Source organism: Lathamus discolor, chromosome 11, assembly GCF_037157495.1.
Source record: "Lathamus discolor isolate bLatDis1 chromosome 11, bLatDis1.hap1, whole genome shotgun sequence".
Lineage (NCBI taxonomy): Eukaryota > Metazoa > Chordata > Aves > Psittaciformes > Psittacidae > Lathamus > Lathamus discolor.
The window spans coordinates 10,652,367-10,672,556 of NC_088894.1; the positions used below are offsets into that span (position 1 = coordinate 10,652,367).

The 20,190-nt window shown below is 43.8% G+C and overlaps 1 protein-coding gene across 2 annotated transcripts in view; it reads left to right on the forward strand.

Moving 5' to 3' along the window:
- PHACTR3 (phosphatase and actin regulator 3) overlaps nucleotides 1-20,190 on the forward strand; it is a 110,782-nt gene that overhangs the window by 80,644 nt on the left and 9,948 nt on the right. For both annotated transcript variants that reach the window (XM_065691690.1, XM_065691691.1), the window contains exon 8: nucleotides 1,204-1,357. In XM_065691690.1, the coding sequence (XP_065547762.1) occupies nucleotides 1,204-1,357 (154 nt within the window). The remainder of the gene's footprint in view (nucleotides 1-1,203; nucleotides 1,358-20,190) is intronic.

Here is a 20,190-nt window from a genome sequence, read left to right on the forward strand (position 1 = left end):
TAAAGATGGTGTTCTATTCTATTGCATACCTTCCCTAACACATGGAAAAATGGTTTTCTAAGCTCAGGAGTCCAATTTTCATTTATTTAGCCTGCTGAAGTCTAAAGAGTTCTGCCAGAGATACAGAAACACCAAAACTCAAACACAATTCCCTCTAGTAAGAGTGAAAGGATATTTCTATTGTCATCAGAGAGGCAGCATCAAGGACTCAACATCCAGCACACTGAGGAGCAATAGGCTCCTACCCAAAACAGTTGCTGCATATTCTCCTATGAACATGTTTTTGTAATGGCAGTGTTTCCGGTTATCTGGTTTGATGGAAAGTATGTGCTGTATTTTTTACAGTAAGCACAACCAGTCATGCAATCACAGTAACCATTTGTATCTCTTACTGCCTAATATCTAATAAAGTTGCCAGCATTCTGCAAGTTATCATAAAACCTGGCCTTTTTCTGTCGTTCCTTGCAATATTTGCCCCTGCTCCATTCAGAGGAAAAGGCCTAATGCCAACAGAACAATACTGATTGATAGATGAAATTCTGTTATGACACACTGTTACACTGGACAGGATATAGACATGCATCATGGCTTGTATTTAGTGTTAGAGTGACACACAGTGTCTGGTCACAGTTCTGATCCTCTAATTTCTAATGCCAGAAAACCAGAATGATACTTCATATATATCTCTGTATATATTTTTACATAGATATGCCTGTGTGCATATATACACACACGCCACACAACAACTTTGTTTTAGTTACCATTACCTATCCCTTGTTACACCTTGTGACCCAGAGAGGAAGATGTACATGTCCCAGCCACTTCTGCCACTGAGCGATTCAGTCCTCCTGTGAAGGAGCCACTAACAGGTTCAGGAAACAGGGATTGCTCTGGGCTATGGTGATGCTCAGAGGACTGAGGCAAGAGGCACAGCCTCTTCTAAACTAGCAATGTGAGTCATGTCTCAGCTGCAAAAGATTTTCACCTGAGAACACTGCTTGCTTCTAATGGATAATAATGGCAGTAGAGGAATATGATCCTTCTGGACTTGTACACAGTTTTGTGTCTGAGCCCTGCAGAGCTCCTCATTTCACACTGACATACAGACCACTATCGCTCTGTAGGTTTTCTGCTCTGTTAATGTTCACCTCTCCTCTCCAGGAGCTGTCTTTCTAATTACTTTCTTTTCAATGCATGTCCCAGGTACTTTGCCAAGAAAATGCAAGAAAGAACTGCTGGCAGTAAAACTACGAAACAGACCAAGTAAGCAGGAGCTGGAAGACAGGAATATTTTCCCAAGGAGGACAGATGAGGAAAGACAGGAAATCCGGCAACAAATTGAAATGAAGCTCTCGAAGTAAGTCTTCTAAGAAGAGGGGGGAACTTCCCTTTACAATGAAGCATCCTGTGGGTACTGCCAGATGAAACACTGTCACCCACCCCCAAGTCCATTTCCTGCACATCAACCACTTTAAAAAAAAAAAAAAAAGAAATCTTAAGTACCTCTTCAGTCATGATTCCCTTCAGAAGTTAATGTGGGAGACAGAATTCTGCCATATCTACTTGTAGCTCCACAGCAACAAAGGGCAATGGAGCTGGTGAAGGCTCTTGAGAGCAAGTCTTATGACGAACAGCTGAGGGAACTGGGGTGTTTAGTCTGGAGAAGACAAGGTTCAGGGGAGACCTTATTGCTCTCTACAACTACCTGAAAGGAGGTCGTCATGAGGTGAAGGTCAGTCTCTTCTCCCAAGTAATAAGAGATAGGACAAGAGGCAACGGCCTAAAGCTGCACCAGGGGAGATTTAGGTTGGATATTAGGAAAAATTTCTTCCCCAAGAGGATGATCAGGCTTTGGAACAGGCTGCCCAGGGCAGCTGGGGAACCACCATTCCAGGAAGCGTTCAAAAAACATAGGTTAGTGGTGGCCTTGGCAGTGGATAAGGATAGTGGTAAAGGATAGACTTGATGAATTTAAAGGTCTTTTCCAACCTAGTTTATTCTATGATTCTATGATGTAATCAAGATTTTGAGGTCCTCCAGAAAGTCTGATGCTTTAACAAAAATAAGAATGGAATTATTCATTAACCTGATTTTGCTTTGTCAGAGCTAGGTGTATTTGAGGATAAAGGCAATTGTTATAGCTGCATATTTATTTGAACAAAGGAAAGCTGCTGTACACAATGGCAGCTACATTTCTGCTTTAGTGAAGAAGCAGGTTCAGCAGCACTGCCCTCATACAAGCAAGGTGCTTGTGCAAGGCCAGCAGCAGGGACAGCAGGGATCGGTTGGTTTTGATCAGTAACCAGGGCAACAGGGGAGAGCCAAGAGAGAAGACCATTACTGTGGCGTGTAGCCTAAAGCAAAGACTTAAGGTAACTGTGAGGCTCAGACTGCACCATTTGGGTTTTGCTTGTGGTGGTTTTTTTTGAGAGTTACATTTGGATATCTGCAGACATGAATATTTTAGATGAGATAAAGTGGTTTGTTAAATAATCTGTGCCATGCTTGCCCACACTGGGACAGTGAGCACTGCTCACCGCCAAAATGCTTGCCATCAAATTGAGAAACATGAATAAAAGTTCATTTCCAAGGCTTATTAAATATTAAATACTCAAGCCTCTCCTGAAAGAAACATTTATTGATATTTAGACTAGCTCCATTCATGTGTGTGCATTTGATTAAACTTTACCGCAGGGGACAGGGAATGAGAAGTATGCATATGGATCAAAGCAAATAGGCCAGAGTTTATGGAGGAAAACACCACTGCCATAGGCACACTTGCCCTCAGCTAAGAAATGAACTGCTGAGTGAACACAGACAGGATTTTGGGTGCACTTCACAATGCCCTTGCAACACTGGAGATGAGTAATCACATTCCTCCAGTCTCAGTGACTGCTGTTTATTCTTTGCAGCATGGTAGTACTTAATACCCAAAGGAGAACAGTGCATTGTGCCAGTGACTGCCCAAGACAGAGGAGATGATAGTCCCTGTCACAAAATCCCATGTATTTCCCATACAAGTAGAGAATATCACATTATGATTTCCATTATATTCCAAGGAAGTACAAGCAGAGTAAATCATTGATATGCCACATCAATACCCATTGTCTTAGGAAGGAAAACGCAATAGACCTTGACCATGGCCTTGGCCATCTTGACCTTGCAAACTTTCTGTATTCATGTCAGGGAAATATTTCAAGCTGCACTTCAATATTGTGAATGCCAATATTATGGCCAGTCAGTTGCTCCTGAAATGTCTTCATAGGTCAGGAGCTTAATTTTATGTTTCTAAAATATACAAAAAATGGTTTCCACCCAACTACATCCTTAAAATCAAGTTCAGTCATCACAGAGTATTCACTGATATATCCAGCCTACCTTGTATTACTGAGCTGCCTAGGTCACATCTCTCTTCAATACAGTCTGACTTCTCTTAGTGTGAATGTCTAATGGAATCACAGCTAAAACCAGCTTCAAGTAGCATAATTATGGGCTTTAGCCTTTTCATTTACAATTTCTCTTGCTTACCAAGAATCCTAAATAATTATTTTAAAGGAGGCATGTGTAAAGTCAAGTGTTAGTACCAGGACTTAAAAAGGGAACTGCTCTGCTGGTGAGGGAAAGTGTTGGTCATTACTAGAAGCTGAGAAATGTATTCTCTATGGGTAAATACAGTGAAAGAAGCCTTAGTAGTGTCTGCTGTGGCCCTATGAAGCAATCTTTGGTACAGGCCATTAGTCTCACTGGTGATATCTACAGGATGGCTAAAAGCCATCTTTGTTCCAAGCAGAGGAAGACAGGCTTTCATTTAGCAACTTCCTCCCAGATTGTGGGAGATTCAGTGCATCTCGGGGAACAGACGGTGCAGAGATTGCTAGAATAGCCAGGAATGGCAAAACAGATTGGAAGCAATTTCCCATACAACTTCCAGCACATATGTGCATTGGCAGAGCTCAGCTCAGCTCTTAAATCATCCAACAGAATAGAACATGATCATGCAAACAAGCTCAGGTGGTGGATGCATGCAGAAAAATATTTATACCAGTAAAAGTAAGTGTCCAAAGAGACAAAAAGTAAAAGCGAGTACTGGTAAAGGCCAAGGACTCAAAGCCCTAGTGACATCCCTCTGGAGTTTCTGATTGGGACTGACAAGGTCTCACTCCACAAAATCCAGACAACCCCAGAGTTCCCACTCAGAGCACAAACTGGCAGTAGCATTGAAACATAACCCCTCTGGAAAGAGAGAAACTCTTGGATGAGATTTTATGCTCTTAAAATTCATTCATTTTACTGATTCTTGTGCAGCAAAATCTCTTTGTGACAAGTTGGAAGTCTACCACTAAGGAATCCTAAATGTTCTAGTGTGAGGTACTGGTTGGGAAATGGGATCCAATAGAAATGTCTGTTTTCTGGATGATTTTGCAACTACCTATGCAGACAAGAGAACATTGCTGCTGCTGCTGCACTGGTAACACTGATAACAGCCATGGGACTTGCTGGCTTGGTTCTGAATCCCCATGTATCATCATGCTAGAGACCTGTACTTTAGCACAAAAGAATAATGTCCAGGCAGATTAGCGAGTAGCAATTCAACAGCTGGCTGCATGAGAATGGCAAGTACATAGGACAAGTACATAGGCAGTTGTTTTCAAGATCAATATTTCTCGGTACATTTGTACATATTTGAAAGCTCACTAGCAAATTGCCCCAGTCCCACAGTCCTATACTCTGGAGGGAAAGCTGTGCTGACGTATATATACTCTGGAGGGAAAGCTGTGCTGACGTATATAATGTGCAAAGTATACATATATATACATATATATACATATATGTAATATGCAAAGTATACATATAGTATCTAGGTAACTTCAAAAATGGAGAGACAAAAAACCCAACGTTTTCTCAAAAGTGTTGTATTTTTAAATGGCTCTGGCTGTAATATGTTGCAATGGCAATTGTGAACCTGCTGGGAAAACCAGCTTTCTGCTATTGTGCTGACAAGTGTTTATGCAGTCAAGGCTAAAATCCTTATTTTTCTTCACTTTCCCGTTCATTACATCACAAAAGAGAGATTGAGGAATTCTGTTTTATCTTTTGAGCCAGATTCTACATTTCAGCAGTGCAAGTCCACTGACTTCAGATTTACCAGTGACTGCCAGCAGTGTGGGTACAGATTCAAGTATTCATTTACGTGCATTGCTGCTTTTGAAAAGTGTATTTCCCTATTTCCTGCTCCCAGCCAATTCAGTCTCCCACTTGTTGCCATGGAAACAAGTATGTCTCCCTCCTCCTCCATCCAAAATGGCAAGATAGCATTTTCCTCAGATTTGCCTTTCCAGTAGTGTTTCTCTTACTAATTCACACTTCCCCAGTGCCCCAGGCATAGTGTACACTGGCAATATTCTACTGTGCATTAGGCAACAGGGCTCTCAACAGGTCTTGGTTCCCATTAGTATGTGCTGGGTGCACAGATAACAAGCCCTCAACGGAATTCCATGAATTGAGAGCTCTTTGTGTCAAGAGGCAGAAGAGACATTTGCAAGTACGATTATTTGCAATACCCGTTTTCTGCCTTATAGGCTTACTTTGTTCTAGAAGCTGGAACTTGGGGGAGTAAAATAGTTGCTAGACTGAAGAGTGACACAGGAAAAGGTTGTTTAATTAAATTTGGTATCTGACTGCTTAGAAAGTTCATGTTTGAACTGCCTGGGTGGCTGGTGCTTCTCTAGTATGCCTTGTATAGCCACAGTTAAAGGCACTCCACTGTTACTTAGTGTTTCAATGAAAACATGAATTCCCGGAAAAGACTACACTTGTAATTTTCACTTCATGTTCTTTTTCACCTCCTTGGATATTTGCATAAGTAGACACGATGCATTAAGCAGCACTTAAAAGATTACAGAGAGAGCAATTCAGGTACAGCAATGTGGGCATCAAAGGCGTCAGACAGGAAGAATGATGCTTTTGTGGACACAGGGTGGAACCAAAGCTCGACTACCTAAAACTGATCTTTACCACACTGAGAATGTTGGCATGAGTAAGTGGATCATGCTGGGGAAAGGTATCTTGGCAATGTAAAGTGAAAAGGAGGTATCTTATTCAGTACTTTACCACATCTGGAAATCTGTAGTTCTAGTGCTACTCTAAGGTTCTTGGAAAGGCATTTTGAGTTGGCTTATCTAGAAACTGCAGATGTAGCTAAATGCACACCCAGATTAGACCCTGGGCTGCACCCTGGCCTCATGTAACAGAGCGTGAAGTTCACAGTAGAGACTGAACAATACCAAGCAAACAGCACTTCAGATTTTGCAGCCTAAAAGCAGAAAGCGTGACAGCTCAACACTGAGCAGCCGTAAAGGAAAATTCTACCTATCAACGAAACAAAAGCTGTGCCGTGGTTCAAGAACAGCGCGTCCAGTACCACATCTTCACGGAAATGTCTCAGTCCAGCTTTGTACTGAAAAGGCATCAGCCCTCCAGACTGAGAGATTCAGTGGGAAACTGGACTGAATCCACTGAACTTTGAGGAATATATGATTTGATTTTGACCAAGAAAGGGGGGAAGGCATGTCTACAAACTACTAGTAGCCCTAATGCAGAAATCAAGTAGATACTGAAGTGAGCCCAGTTTAGAGATAAGCCTATATTCACCTGGAGATTATCAAGGTTTTTTGATGAAGCTCTGACTGTGCTTAAACTCCCACTTTTCTGAACTAGAAGTCAGGGAACTGCCCTGATTTCACAAGGCTGGGAATATTTGGCACAGATTTATTGCAGAGCCAGAAAGGCAGGGACAGGCGCAAAGAAAAGATCAGCTGTCATCTCTGATGTTATCTGCATACAATTCAAGGCATTTCATTCTGATTTGGCAGAATAATCCAGGTAACCTTGTCACTAATGCTAAAAATAACCCTGGCAAGTGCAGCAAGGGAGTGTGTGAAAGCCTCAGCTCCTGCATGAGGCAGGAGCTATATATAGAGCTAGCATTTAATTTCATGGGGGTGTGCGCAAGCCAGGGGAGTCTCCCGCTCTCCCTGCTCTGTGCTAGCAGAAAGAGGAGATGCTGGCAGCAGGGCTGGCTGGGGGCTGCTGTGGGAGACTTTCATGTGGCAGTGAGATTTTATTAACAGCTTGCACAGTGCCCAAGTGCATTTGAAACCTGGTGCTGTGTGAGCATTTGGGATTTTCTTAATCTTTTGTCCCTTTTCTGTTATGGACTCAGCTTTTCAGGCTACAGTAAAGAAAAACATTGCAGGGGATGGGGGAAAGATTAGAAAAATGAGGGAGGTTCAAGTGATAGCTGCGATTTTTTAGAGTTGCCTCCAGGATTTAGATGTCTGGATTCCACAGGCATTATTACTCCCTATTCCTTGGTGTCAGGCAGCAACACACTGTTGGAAACCCTGTTTTGTACCCTCTGACAAACAGTATTGGTCTTCCAGTTAAGGATGCTGAGATTTAGTGTCTGCTGCCAGAGGTACTCTGAGACAGTCTTCAAGGATAAAAATTGAGGGGAAAGAGAGAAAGCTCGAGTTATGCTAATGTCTCCAAGCAATTAATCAGTTTAGCCTCCTGTTTACGTGGCTTTTCAGGCCCAAGGGAGCTGCAGCACAGCTCAAATACTTGTATTAAAAGAGGTTCAAGTACATCTCAATTTGCTTTACCTTGACCACCTTGTCCCTTAAGGACTGAAGAGCCTTTGTTCCCCTTTAGGTATTACACTTGCAAAATAGAATGAAGTTCACCAAAATGAATCCCTGTCAGCAAGTAACAAACCCTGGTTGTAACAGACCCTCCAGGCAGCAGCTCTTTAACCAGAGTTGCTTGTTACTTCAGTAATGAAGCACAGTGCATGCACAATTAATTATGGAGCACCCCAGCAGCTCTGGGAAGAGCCATGATCTGCAGCTCAACCAGAAAGAGCAATTTGCTGTCTCGGACCAGCCCACAACATGTTTGGCAAGATTTTTTGAACACACTAATTCACTTATAAAAGACTGCAACAGGGAGGACTTAGTCCTGTGTGTTGGCTTTGGATTTCAACAACATGCACATGACTCAAAGCTGCTCTCAGTGCAGGTTTGTATCACTGAGGATTCAGAGAGCATCTCCTGTTAAACATTGGGCATTCACTTTGTGCAAACACAGGAAGTGCCATTGCAGAAGGCAGATACAACTGCCTGGGGACAAGTAGAAGTTTCACATGTCCAGAGCAGAGCTGATGAGAGATTGTCTTCTGGGAAAACACCAAGTCTTTGTACAACTCTGTTCTACTTCTCTGGCTCCAGTGCCATGAATTCATAATCAAACATGTTTTCCAGGCACAGCAAAGGCAAGGGCAGCAGGTCATGCACAGCAGGGAAGGGATGAGCAGAGCAGCAGGTGTAAACAGAGAAAGGAATATGGAGGGCCTTTTCTGGGACACAGAGTCAATTCCTGGAATAAATCTTCTGGGATAAGTGGCACATATGAAAAGAGAAATAGAAAACAGCATCAGGGTTCGGAAAGCTGTAAGGTGCCACAAGGGAGCATAATTGTGTGAATAAACTTACAGGAAAACTGCTAAAGCAGGTATCACTAAATAAGGAAAAAACATTTTTGGGAAGCAAATTGTACTTGTTTTGCCCTGCCAAACCACCTCCCAGTAGCAGCATGTGTTCAGGCTCAAATCCTCTCTCAGAACTGAGGCACCTACAAATGCCTTAAAAAGCTGAGCCCAAGCCCTGCCCAGTGACAAGCATCCATAAATCAACCTGGAAATCTGCAGAAAGCCAATAATGCTCTGTAATGCCTCACCTTACTCTGGATTGTGATTCAGGTCCTTAAGCTACTTTGGATCTGTAGCACAAGTAATTACAGGAACAAATTGCTTTAATTTAATTTGCGCAGCTGAATTGATACGGACCACAGTAAAGCTGCTCTGGCTGTCACAACCCTTTGTGCTGCTTTATGACAAAACCCTGACCAGAACAAGGCACTGCAGCAGTTGTGAGCTCCCGATAACCCCAGTGTTGAGCAGGGATTCAGGCACTCATGGTAGCAGCACTTCCTATTTGTGGGGATAGTCACTGTGGTACTGAGATTATTTGACTTTTTCGTGTTGGTTTAGACCTGTTAATGAAATTCAGGAAGCAAGTTTTATGCACTTAAAGCCAAGCACTTACTTCACTGTAGTTGAAACAGAAGCAAGACAGGATGGACACTGTACATCCAAAATGCTATGAACTAGTATGAGCAAAATCTCAGCCAGAAATTACTTCAGCTGAAAGTCTGTCAGTTTTAACATACCCAGTTTCTGACTTGCCACGTGAAAGCATATAAGAACAAAAAAGAGAGAGGGGGAGTTTTGGTGTTGGGTTGGTTCTTTCCCTCGCTTTTAAACCTAGCCAAATTTATATGCAGACTGGGTATATAGGAGTTTCACTGTAACTCTTGCTGGGAATTGTCAGCAGAGCACTTGAGTAGACAGAATTCACTTCTCCCACAAAATTTCTAGTGTGGCTTTTAGTCTGAGAAAGGGAAGAGACAAAACCTTTCCTATTGTGTGGTGTCACATCTGCATTTGCCATATCTCGAGGCGTATGGCGAGCACCATAGTAATATGTTATCACTGATTTATGGGGTAGTGTTGTCAGGAGTCATCTTTGCATAAAGAACCTGAGCATGTTTTTGGACTCTCTTCCAAGAACTGGCTCATCACATGTGATCCAAAGAAACTGCAATTCATACAGTGCAGTTGCTGGTGCTCCAAATACTGTTTGGGTTACTACAGTTTCTTCCTGTGGCTCTGAGAACAACTTCTGTAGCCTGGTTCATTCAAGATCTTAATTCCTCCCAGGAATCAGAGCCTTGGGATTGCTGCTTTCATAGAGGAAAACTGGGTCAGTCTAGCACAGTTTCTACCTTGCTGAAATAACCTTAGAGAATGCAAGAGGGGGTGCAAAATGAAGGAAATAAATATTTAGAAAATAGGGAGGGGAAGGAAAGAAAAAATGGTCAGAACAGGAGGGCATTGGTTTTAATCAAACACTGTTTAATAGCTATTGTACAGTCTTAGCTAGGACTACATTTTAATTATTGATATACGTTTGTGATTCTGTTGCCTGTGCCCACCTGGCAAGCTGCAGTTCTATAATCAGGTCTTGTGGGGGTTTTCCTGTTATTTGTGTAGCTTGGAAGCTGCTTGGGTCCAACAGAGCAGGGCAAGTTTCCTTCAGTGGTCAGCACACTTCTTTGACCTCTCCAGACTATACAATGGGGTTTTTTAACCCTGGAAATCATTCTCATTTATTATCTTTTTCTTTAGTTATCACATGTAACAGATCAAAAGACAAAAAAGGACTTCCAGATTTATCAAGCCATGCTCGAGCATTTATGCAGTGAAATAAGGAAAAATACAGACACCTCTGGAGGCTGGAGACCTCCTTCTGTTCAAAGTCCACTTATGCAGAGAAGTGTATCAAGGCAAATAGGTAACACACCTTCTCAAAGAACCAGTGTATTGGTAAAATCTGAGTCTTAAATCACATTAGAAACAGGTTACTTCAGTCTAGTTAGTTTGTTGTTGTACAAAGATGTGACAGGTATTTTGTTAAAATTATGTAAAATGCCACTAGGCCAAGAGCAAACACCAGGATAAAACCATCACTGCACCACTGTTGAAGAAAGCCCTCAGAAATCAAGACTACATGACTCACAGATGAGCAACCATTGTCATTTGCTTGAGATGATCATACTCATTAAGCAAATTAAATTCTGAATGAATTAATACTTCATTAGTTTTTCGGAAATCATGTTAAAAGCAACTAAAAAGCCAGGATGTCCCAACAGTATCTCCAGGTAACAGCTGGTCTATTGCAAAGGGATCAGGCTCATTTGAGGGGGTCTGCAAAGGCCATATTCTGGCCAGGCTACACTGAGCCTTGTACTGTAATTCTCACAGGGAGTGGCTACGGCACTTCCAAATACCACCCAACAGGGGAAAAATCCTCCTCCTTAAGTAGAGGTTGATCAAACCACTACTAATGTGGTAAAGTTATATTTACAGTCATCACACAATGAAGTTTAAAGAAAACTTTTGCAGCTTGTTTACAATGTACAGGAAAAAGATAATGGTGAACAAGAGGCATGTGGAAATATCAAGCTTAGGTCTACAGGGATGATTAGAGTGGGAAGCTCAGTTTAGCAGGGACTAGCTGGTGGACTGGAGCCCCAGCATTCAAATGCAGGATTACCTGCAACTTGCTGTGCAACAACTGAGGTGAAAAAAAAATGCTCCGAAGCTTAGAAAAGCAATGTATGATGGAGCTCATCTGCAGAGAGTTAAGGGCTGTTCTAGCCTTGAAGTTACTCCCACCTTACACTGCTCTGCTTGGATTACTCTTATCCCAGCAGTCAGAAAGCAACTCTAAGGAGACACACGTCTCCTTAATATTGAATCCTTTCTCAAGAATATGGAGAGCTCACAAAGGTTTTCACAGCCTTGCACTTTGACAGTAAAAGACAATGTATGTTGTACCACAACAAATCATAGCAGTAATATCAAAAGCAAATGCTCAGGTCAACAGCAAATGTTATGTAATTAAATTCTTATGTTTATTCAACCCAGATTTCAAAAGGTCAGAATTTTCTGTCCTGACTGAAATTTGCCAGCAAACTCTTATTTGGATTTACATCATCAGAACTAAACACGGGATCCTAAATGGAACTAAGGAGGGTCACAGAAAGCTTTGGGGAAGATTAAACAGAATACAAGGATGTTTTTGAATTCAAATTCCCTCTGCATTTCCATGTAGGTCAGCCTGTTGGTAACGCTCAGTGTCACACTTTGTGGCATCAAGTGACAAATCATACTCCTCTCCCAGCCCAATTTAAAACCAAAGGAAAACATAATCACTGAAATACTATTTGAGGTGGGAAATTAATAAATCCCTGGTGTGTCTGCAAGCCTGGTTTTTCAGCCAAGACACTTTGCCACATTTTCCTATTCTGAACAATAGGGATAACTGTATAGACCACCCCTGCAGAGATCTGCTGGTGAAACAACTAAACCACAGATGATTATCCCTGTTGTGACCAGCAGACTCGCACTTCTGCATGGTGCTGGGCCACATTTCCAAGTTGGCAGTGAAATCTCTCATTTCACTCTGAATGCTGATAGCAGGAACTCTCTTTGCATTGAAAATCAACAAATAACCCAAAAGATTAAAAAAATTAAATAGGAAAGCAGTAAAGAAGCAGGATTCAGAACATGCTGTGGGCAAAGCCTGGCCAGCCTTGGTTAATGACAGCACGAGGGCAAACTGTTGGTCTAGCTGTGTGCTGAAAAATACAGGGCTAACAATAGCATGCACAAGAGAAACAGAAAATAGTACAACAGATGGTGATATGTTATCTGAAGGCAGGGATATCCCATCCTTTTGGAGATGCTGTGTGGGTGAGTGACAGGCAAGAACTAGAGAGTACTTGCGCTGCCAGGAAGAGTGCTCCCAGAGAGATTCCTGCAATTTGATAGCAGGTGTGCAGTCATACATATGGTCCCAGCCAGGACTGTCAATCCCAGAAGAATTTGCAACTTTAGGAATCACTGTCATTTAGATTCTTTTTTTCGTTAGGGATTACACAAAGCCACGAAAGCGCTCCACTTTCCTTGACTGACTTCAGTAATTAAGAAGCTGTCCTTTGGCATGAAGCCTGACATTCCAACCAGTCTGCAAAGTGCAGCAGCATGCCCTCTCCTGCTAGGGTTTGATGCTGCTGGGTTAGTAGGCTCACACAGCTTGATACCACCAGCTCTGGGGTAAATCCTTGCTATGCTTTATGCAAATAAACAGCAGGTGTTTATTTGTAACTGCACAGATTGCCAAAGGGTCCTTTATATACCAATACAGGTTACAGGGAATAGAGAAGTAACTTCTCCAGAGCTCACATCTCATGGGGAAACTCTCAGCAGTTTGTATCCAGAGCAAGAACAGCCATTCCCAAATTATTTTGTTTTAAATGAGAGGGTGGAGGAAAATTTACATATAGCCAGCAGAGGCAGGCTGACAAGCTATGCATATCAGTATTTCTTTGTCTGCTCTCTGCAAATCCAGCTGTGGTTTCTTCCAGTGACCCAAATCCCACAGTTGTACAACTGCAGTGGCATCTGTTAGTAGGAGCAACTGTTTATAGGTTAAGTGGATGGTATTGCAGGATCTTAATGCTAGCTGTGCAACAGGGACATTTTGGATGCTTCCATCCATGTACTGCATCTCTGTTTGAGGGACTCTGAAATGCAGCTAGTGCTACAGTCCAACTGGCATGTCTTTCTGTCCTCCTGTCCCTGTTCTCTCTGACTGCAGTGGCTGAAATTGTGTTCCTGGCTGCTCGGGAAGTTGAGTCATGAGCCTACAGACACTTTATTTCTCACAGGGTCAGAGCTGGCTGGGAAGCCAGCCTCAGCTCCCTGCAGGAGATCAAACACAGGCACTGTATTAGCATCATTTGTACAGTGAAGCTAAAACCTAACTTCTTTTTTGTTTCTTCTTGTACATATCATTACCCAGGAGTATGCAACTGTTTCACTAGGAGTATCATCTCAGTAAAGTGGCAGTCCCCACCACTGAGCAAAGGTTTGCTTCTGGTCTACTAGTTTGACTAGATTGACTGCTAGTCAATTAGCAGAGTCCCTGCTGTTGCTGAAGCAGTTTCTATCAGAGTTGATTTTACTATCATTTCAGCAGTGGCAGATGTCTTTATTTAAAATAATATAATGGTAATACATACACAATAGGATAGAATTAAAACCATGGGAATGATATGATTCCTCCTGTTTGCTTGTCCTGACGCATCAAGACCACAATGTTCTCAATTTGCCCGAACCAGAGCTATGTAACATTGCTGGGTTTTTTCCTGTGGGAGCACAGGGCTCCAGTTTTACTCCTGCTTCAGAGATTAATAAAAAAATAATAAAATTATAATCTATTACTTTGTAATGAAACATTATTAACCATTTTCAGTGGCCTGCACAGTGTGACCCAGGTCATAACCAGCACATGGTTTCACCTAAGAGACCTTTCAACATATATTTTAATACACAGCCTTGAGCCCGCATCAGGCTTCAGCAGAGGAGCTGCACTGGGAGCCTGCGCTACTTGTGCTGTTATCTGAAGAACATGTTCTTTCAGCAGTTTTTCTTGCTGAGCTATTTTTAGCTTGAATGTATTCCCCAAACCAGATCTTTGCCCAGCTGCAAGGCAAAGCAGAAGCAAGAGCAAATAGTAGAGCTGCTCATGCTGACACCGCTACCAAAAGAGCATTGTCTTTGGTTGAATAATTGATTGTACTTTTGTCACGCTAATGACTAAATATTGTAATTCGCCTACAAACAGGAGAGATCCACTATGTAACAGCTCTGTTAAACCACAGAGTGGGGGAGTAGATGTAAGGGAGAGCAGAAAGCTCCTGTTCTGAAGTAAGCAGCTATTACATTTACACTCTAATATAGACACGTTAGCTGGTGTATATTAACTAATAGCTCAACTGAAAAGGGAAACCCTTATGTTATGTCAGTCCTGGAATGCACCACAACATCTTACAAGAGCTCTTAACTGCATGTTGAGAGAGATATGAAAGCAAAAGCCTCCTGAAGGTGATGGAAGGATGCTCAGTATCTTCACTGAGATTTGCAGCAGGCCTTTGAACTGAGAGGCAGGCTCTGCTCTCCAGCTGTGTCTGGCCTTTCTTCCTCACACATAGAGAAAACTATGAAACCAAAGGTCAAATGCAGCAGGGCTTTCACAGGTGGTGAAAACAGTCATTACTGTAAAGCCTTCTCCATCTGAATCCTCTCACATAATTAGATCCTAGCTCTGTTGGTGTATTTCAGCCCACACAGTTATTATCGCCAAGTAACACTCTGCAATAGCAAACCTGTCACAAGGATGTAGGTCATTCATGGACAGTGGGTTATGATACAAGGGTCACCCTGGGCAAGTATGTAGTATTTATTCCAGCTGAAATCTGAACTCCTCATTGCAGGGCTTATATCACAGAAATTATAATGATGGACAACTGTAATTGCCTGGAAAATGAGTGACAACATAATTAACTGAAACTCTTGCTGATTTCCAGCCTTGAAAATCCAGCCAGAACTAAAGGCCAAACAAATGAGTAAGATATGTAATTAAGGCAACATACATATCATCTGCCTTTATCCAGCATCTTTTACTGGACACCCAAAGACAGTTTCCATAACTGCATGCAAGAAATAGACTATGGAGGAACATAGACACAAATATTGGGCAATGAAAGTAAAAGTTTTTGCATGCAACTCACGAAAGCTACCATACTATCTCCCCTTTGTCATACTGCTCTATCAAAGAATGGCAGCAACTACTCCTTCCCTGTTATGGGAAATGCTGGCACATCACTCAGCTACCACTTTTTACATGCTCCAGAATTACCTTGGGGTAAAACAGGTTTGTGTCTCAGTGTCTGCCTTCTAATTTTGCATGGACTGTAAAAGGCAAGTCCTTCCTACCAAGAATTTACTACTACCCATAATTGTACATTGCCAGCAGTACTGCACTGCCACAGTGCAGCATGGGGGTGACTCAAAGCCCTGGCACATGTCCTCATCACAGCTACTTATAGGAAGGATGAAAATAAACTTCTTGTTGAATTGAACATGATGTTCTGGTAATAGAAATGCCAATTTAAGAGACAGAGGCTTTGCCTCCTGACAGGCAGCCGACACAAGCTGGTTTATGAGAAGCAAGCACAAGGCACTCCCATTTCTCCTCCCCTTGTGTAGACTGGAGCTCTCCTGTGAAAGGAATCCTCCTCACCCCCTTCCCAACTCTAACTGCAAAACTACCTGTCACAAGAGTCAATCAATGAAATTGCTGCTGGCTACAGCTCATTTACTGAAAGCCGGATTGATTGCTCACTTGTCAGTCCAGAGTCCACAGGCACATGCACGTGTCCAAGTCTACCCAGTCTATCCCTCTCTTCACAGAAGATTATCAGAATCACATGGATCTAACTAAGTAAAAGCAGAAACAGGACTCCAAAGTCTGTATTTTGGCTTCAGCTACAAATACATAAGAAACCCAGTTTTATGACAATCATATATACAGATACTGTGCAACAGAATCTATGCAATATTTGGGAAACGAACACATTTTGGGGACAGATAAGAAACCCCATGAACCAAGAATATGAGCTTTTCTGCACTGGATTCTGCTGAGCACTAGCTAGAGTCTGGAGGCAGGTGAGACTGCAGGCTGGTAAGAGGAGCTTGAAAGGAAGGACTGACTGAGGTGTGGGAAATCAGCCTAGCCTCATATACATATAGGTGAGCTGTTCCAAATTTGTGTCTCATCAGCTGTTCTGTGCCCATACCTGCAAGCCCACAGCTTGCTGTGGCTTTGCTGAGATGCAGTTCCCATGACAGACAAAGCAGACACTGCTAAGGTGAACTATGAGGACAGAGAACTTGGCAGCGTCTTAGCTTGCAGGACATATTGATGCATTGCCTGTCTGATAGCAGACCCTGAGATCCTGGTGACATGCAAATCCTCAGACTGCTGAGGGCTCAGAGTCACCTGTAACAGCCTAGTGCTATCAACCTTGGTGTAATGCTGGTCCACAGTATTAATTCCCTCAAAAGTGAAGGAGACAATCTGGCTGCGTGAAGTCAATATTGATCCATTGATCAGGAGTCACAGGCACATGTGAGAGTCATTGGGCTCATCAGCATGTGCCCTTGCTCCAGAGGGATGAGCAATTAGTGGTTTCCCCCTTGAAGCTGACTCTGGCATGTGTACTTGTGCAGGTGTCAAACATGTTAGTTAGCAGGACCTCAAACCAGGCCCTCCTGGCAGAGGGCTGCAGCTTGCTCCACCAGACCAGGCAGCAGAAACCTCCCCACCCATGGGGCTGGTAGGAGCAGCACTTATTATTCCCCAGGGAGCCTGTTTTGCTACAGTTATACACCACACGTGTACATCAAGGGAAACCGCCAGACACACATAGATTTATTGCCCCTCTCAGAGGCAGCATGGAGCCCCTGTGCACATCACAGCATACCCATGTGCACACTGCACGGAGAAAATAACCTTGAGGCCATGTGCAGACGGTCAGCACCTGGAGTACTCCAAGACCAAGAGCGCACATGGCTATACCTGCAGGGTGTTCTTGGGGCGAACCACGAGTGACTGAGCTACCCTGCAGCGACCTGTGCCTCCAACCCTCAGACTAACACTGCAGAGGACACGGGAGCAGGCAAAGCCTTTGGCTTCTGAAAGATGGCAGCATGTAAGTTTATCCAGTTGTCTTTCTGAACCCAAATTACTGGAGAAAACATTCTAAATGTAATCTGAAAATACCCCCAGCACACTCCCCAAACTGCAAACAGCTGAAGAACATGTTGCGCTTGAAAATTTTTGCTTGCTTTGCACAGAATAACATTAACACAAAATCTTATTTTTCTGAACTTAAAAATAGCTGTTAGTGTTGTATCATCCCCACCAATGTACGGCAACTGCTTTAGCATTGTGAGAAAACATTCAGACTTCGGTCTCTATGAAGTCTTGGGGCATCACTGACACATGTACAGCAAACTCTCTCTGAACTGTACCAAACGCTATTTACAGGAAAGCCACAATGGTGCCTCAATTTCTGCTTGGTTTCCCCGAGTCCCTCTCCCTGGGCTGAGGTGCTGCCAGTCCAGCTCCGCTTACTTCTGCTGTTGGCATCTCTTGGTTTAAGCTAATGGGGAAGTGAATTCCTGGAGCGGATACACTTAACATGAGACCCTGGCAATATCAATCACAGTCCATGCATTTACACCACAGGGAATCCAGACAGAGGTGGGACTTGCCTTTAAGTTACTTCAGAGTTTTCAAGACCCTTTCAGAAATGGCTGTCCTTGCAGAGGTGCTCAGAAAGCACACTCCTACCTCAGCAGATAGTACAAAAATACCCAAACCCAGATTTTCATATCACCCAAGAACACAACAGCATTAACTGGATGTTTTTCTCAAAGCAAGAAATAGATACCAAAAATTAAAGTCAACTAAAAGGAAACCACTGCTGTGACACAACAGAAGTTGTGCACTATGTTAGTCTTCCCAGCTGAGCGTACAGTCACTTTACCGAGGTTAAGTCCCATACTGGACTGATTCTAGATGAAAAAAGGAACAGAAATGGAAAGCACAGCACTCACCTGTCCATGTCCATGTCCACATCCAGGCAGCGCTGGAGCCTCATGCCCACCTCAGACCTTCAAGCACTGCCACCACCCACCTTCAGCTACAGGAGCTTTGTGAACCCACAGGAAGGGAGCCAGGACTCTGCTTCAGAAGGGCCTGCAGCTCTGAAACACAGAATCCTCCCTGTGCGAAGCTTGCGGAGATCACCCACAGCCCATGGAGGGCTCATGTTTTAGCTTTCACAAAGGCTCCTTCACACCAGGTGCCTGGTTCATCCTCTGGGATCACACACCAACTCCCCTGCTGCCATGCAATCTGCCGATAATCATTCTTCAGCTGGAGTTTGTTTCCTTTAAGCACAGGAGAGCTGAGCATCCCCTCCCTGGAGCCTCAGTGTCTCAGGCCCTGCTTCCCGGCCGGTGCTCCCCAACAAGAGTGTGAGGAGGGCAGCCCCGGTTTCCCCAGGCCGCGCTTCCTGAGGCCATGGCGCTGCCTCTGCAGGGCCGGACGGCCGCCTCCTGAGGGAACACACTGAGCTCGATGCACACAGGGTGCTCTCTGGTTCTGTCACGGGTGGGAGTTCATGTTTAACAGCTTCAGAGAATAAACATCCAAAACAGAGATGCAGGAGAGCATGCAGAGCTCCGTGGTGCCCGGAAAACAGCTCATCTAAGCAGAAGCACGAAGTCACCTGAAACAGCTTCTTATGCACAAGCTCCCTTCAGGAGGCACAGGCGTTTTTGACAGGGCCGCTTTCCCCTGTGCTGTGCTCAGCCACTGACCTGACCGGAGCCCTCAGAGACGGGTCTGTCTTTATGTCGCTTCAAGCCCACCTGCAGGCGTCCTGAGGGAAGCTGGCGGTGGCAAGGGGGACTGTGAGTCCCCCTGTGAGGAAGCTGAGGGCTGCTGACCCCCCGTGGGGGATGAAGCACCTTCCTCCGTCCACCCAAAGCAGCTCGGGCAGGACAGGCTCTGCTCCCACACTGAACACTCAGCAGCAAGTGGCTTCTTGCTGTGATGGACAGTCAGGTGAGGCAGCACGCTCTGCAAGCGGGCACGCTGCTCTCCAGACATGCGAGAGACCCTCCTGCAAAAGGGCCTCTCATGTCCTGATTTACTTATCAGGGATGTGCCCCCCTGCCCCGGCTCTCTTCTGCTCACTGCTGCTTCCCCTCACTACCACCAGCAGCCATCAGTGGAGGCCACGAGTCCTTCACCAACCTGTGCCCTTTGCCCTTTGCCCAGAGCCCAGCCACCATGCAGCACAGCTCTCACAGCAGAGAAAGCGAACCAAATAGGGTTCTGGAGCCAGAGGGGCTTCTTGTGAACAGAAACACCTTGGTAGCAACAGTGTCAGTAGTGGTGCCGCTTCCCGTTGTTTGATCCTGACTCTGCTCCCAGCTTCCGGATCGTGTTACAAATGTGTTCTGAAGAAATTCCGCATCTGGTTTCACGATTATGACAAAAACCTTGGAAGTGTGGTCCCTATGTCTGAAAAACTTAGGGAAAAACCCCAGTGTCCTCTGTGTGTATTTATATGCCTGTGTGTATCTGCACCTTTTCCTTCTGTTGTGGGTAAAGCTGAGGATGTGCACAGACATATATTGTCTCTGGGCACCTACCATGTATTTATCAAAGCCAGAAGGGAAACAAGGTTTTAAACAATTAACCATCATACATATTATAGCTATATATATATATGCAAAGAGCATTCATATACATAGGCATTCTCATATTGCGTTAATCACTTCTTATAGGCTTTTAATCCCCCAGTTTAAAAGGGGTCTCTGAAGTCTAATGTACAGATTCTGGGAGAATCTATAAATCTCACATGGAAGGGCTGTAATTAAGAATGGTATGAGAGAGAGGCATGTGAGCAGCAGGTCGGGTGGACCTTTCATTTGCAGATAAGCTCTCCCAGTAAGTCATTCTTCTCTGATTTATATTATAAAATGCATGTTAATCTCTTTCAGACAAAACCTAGAGAGACTTG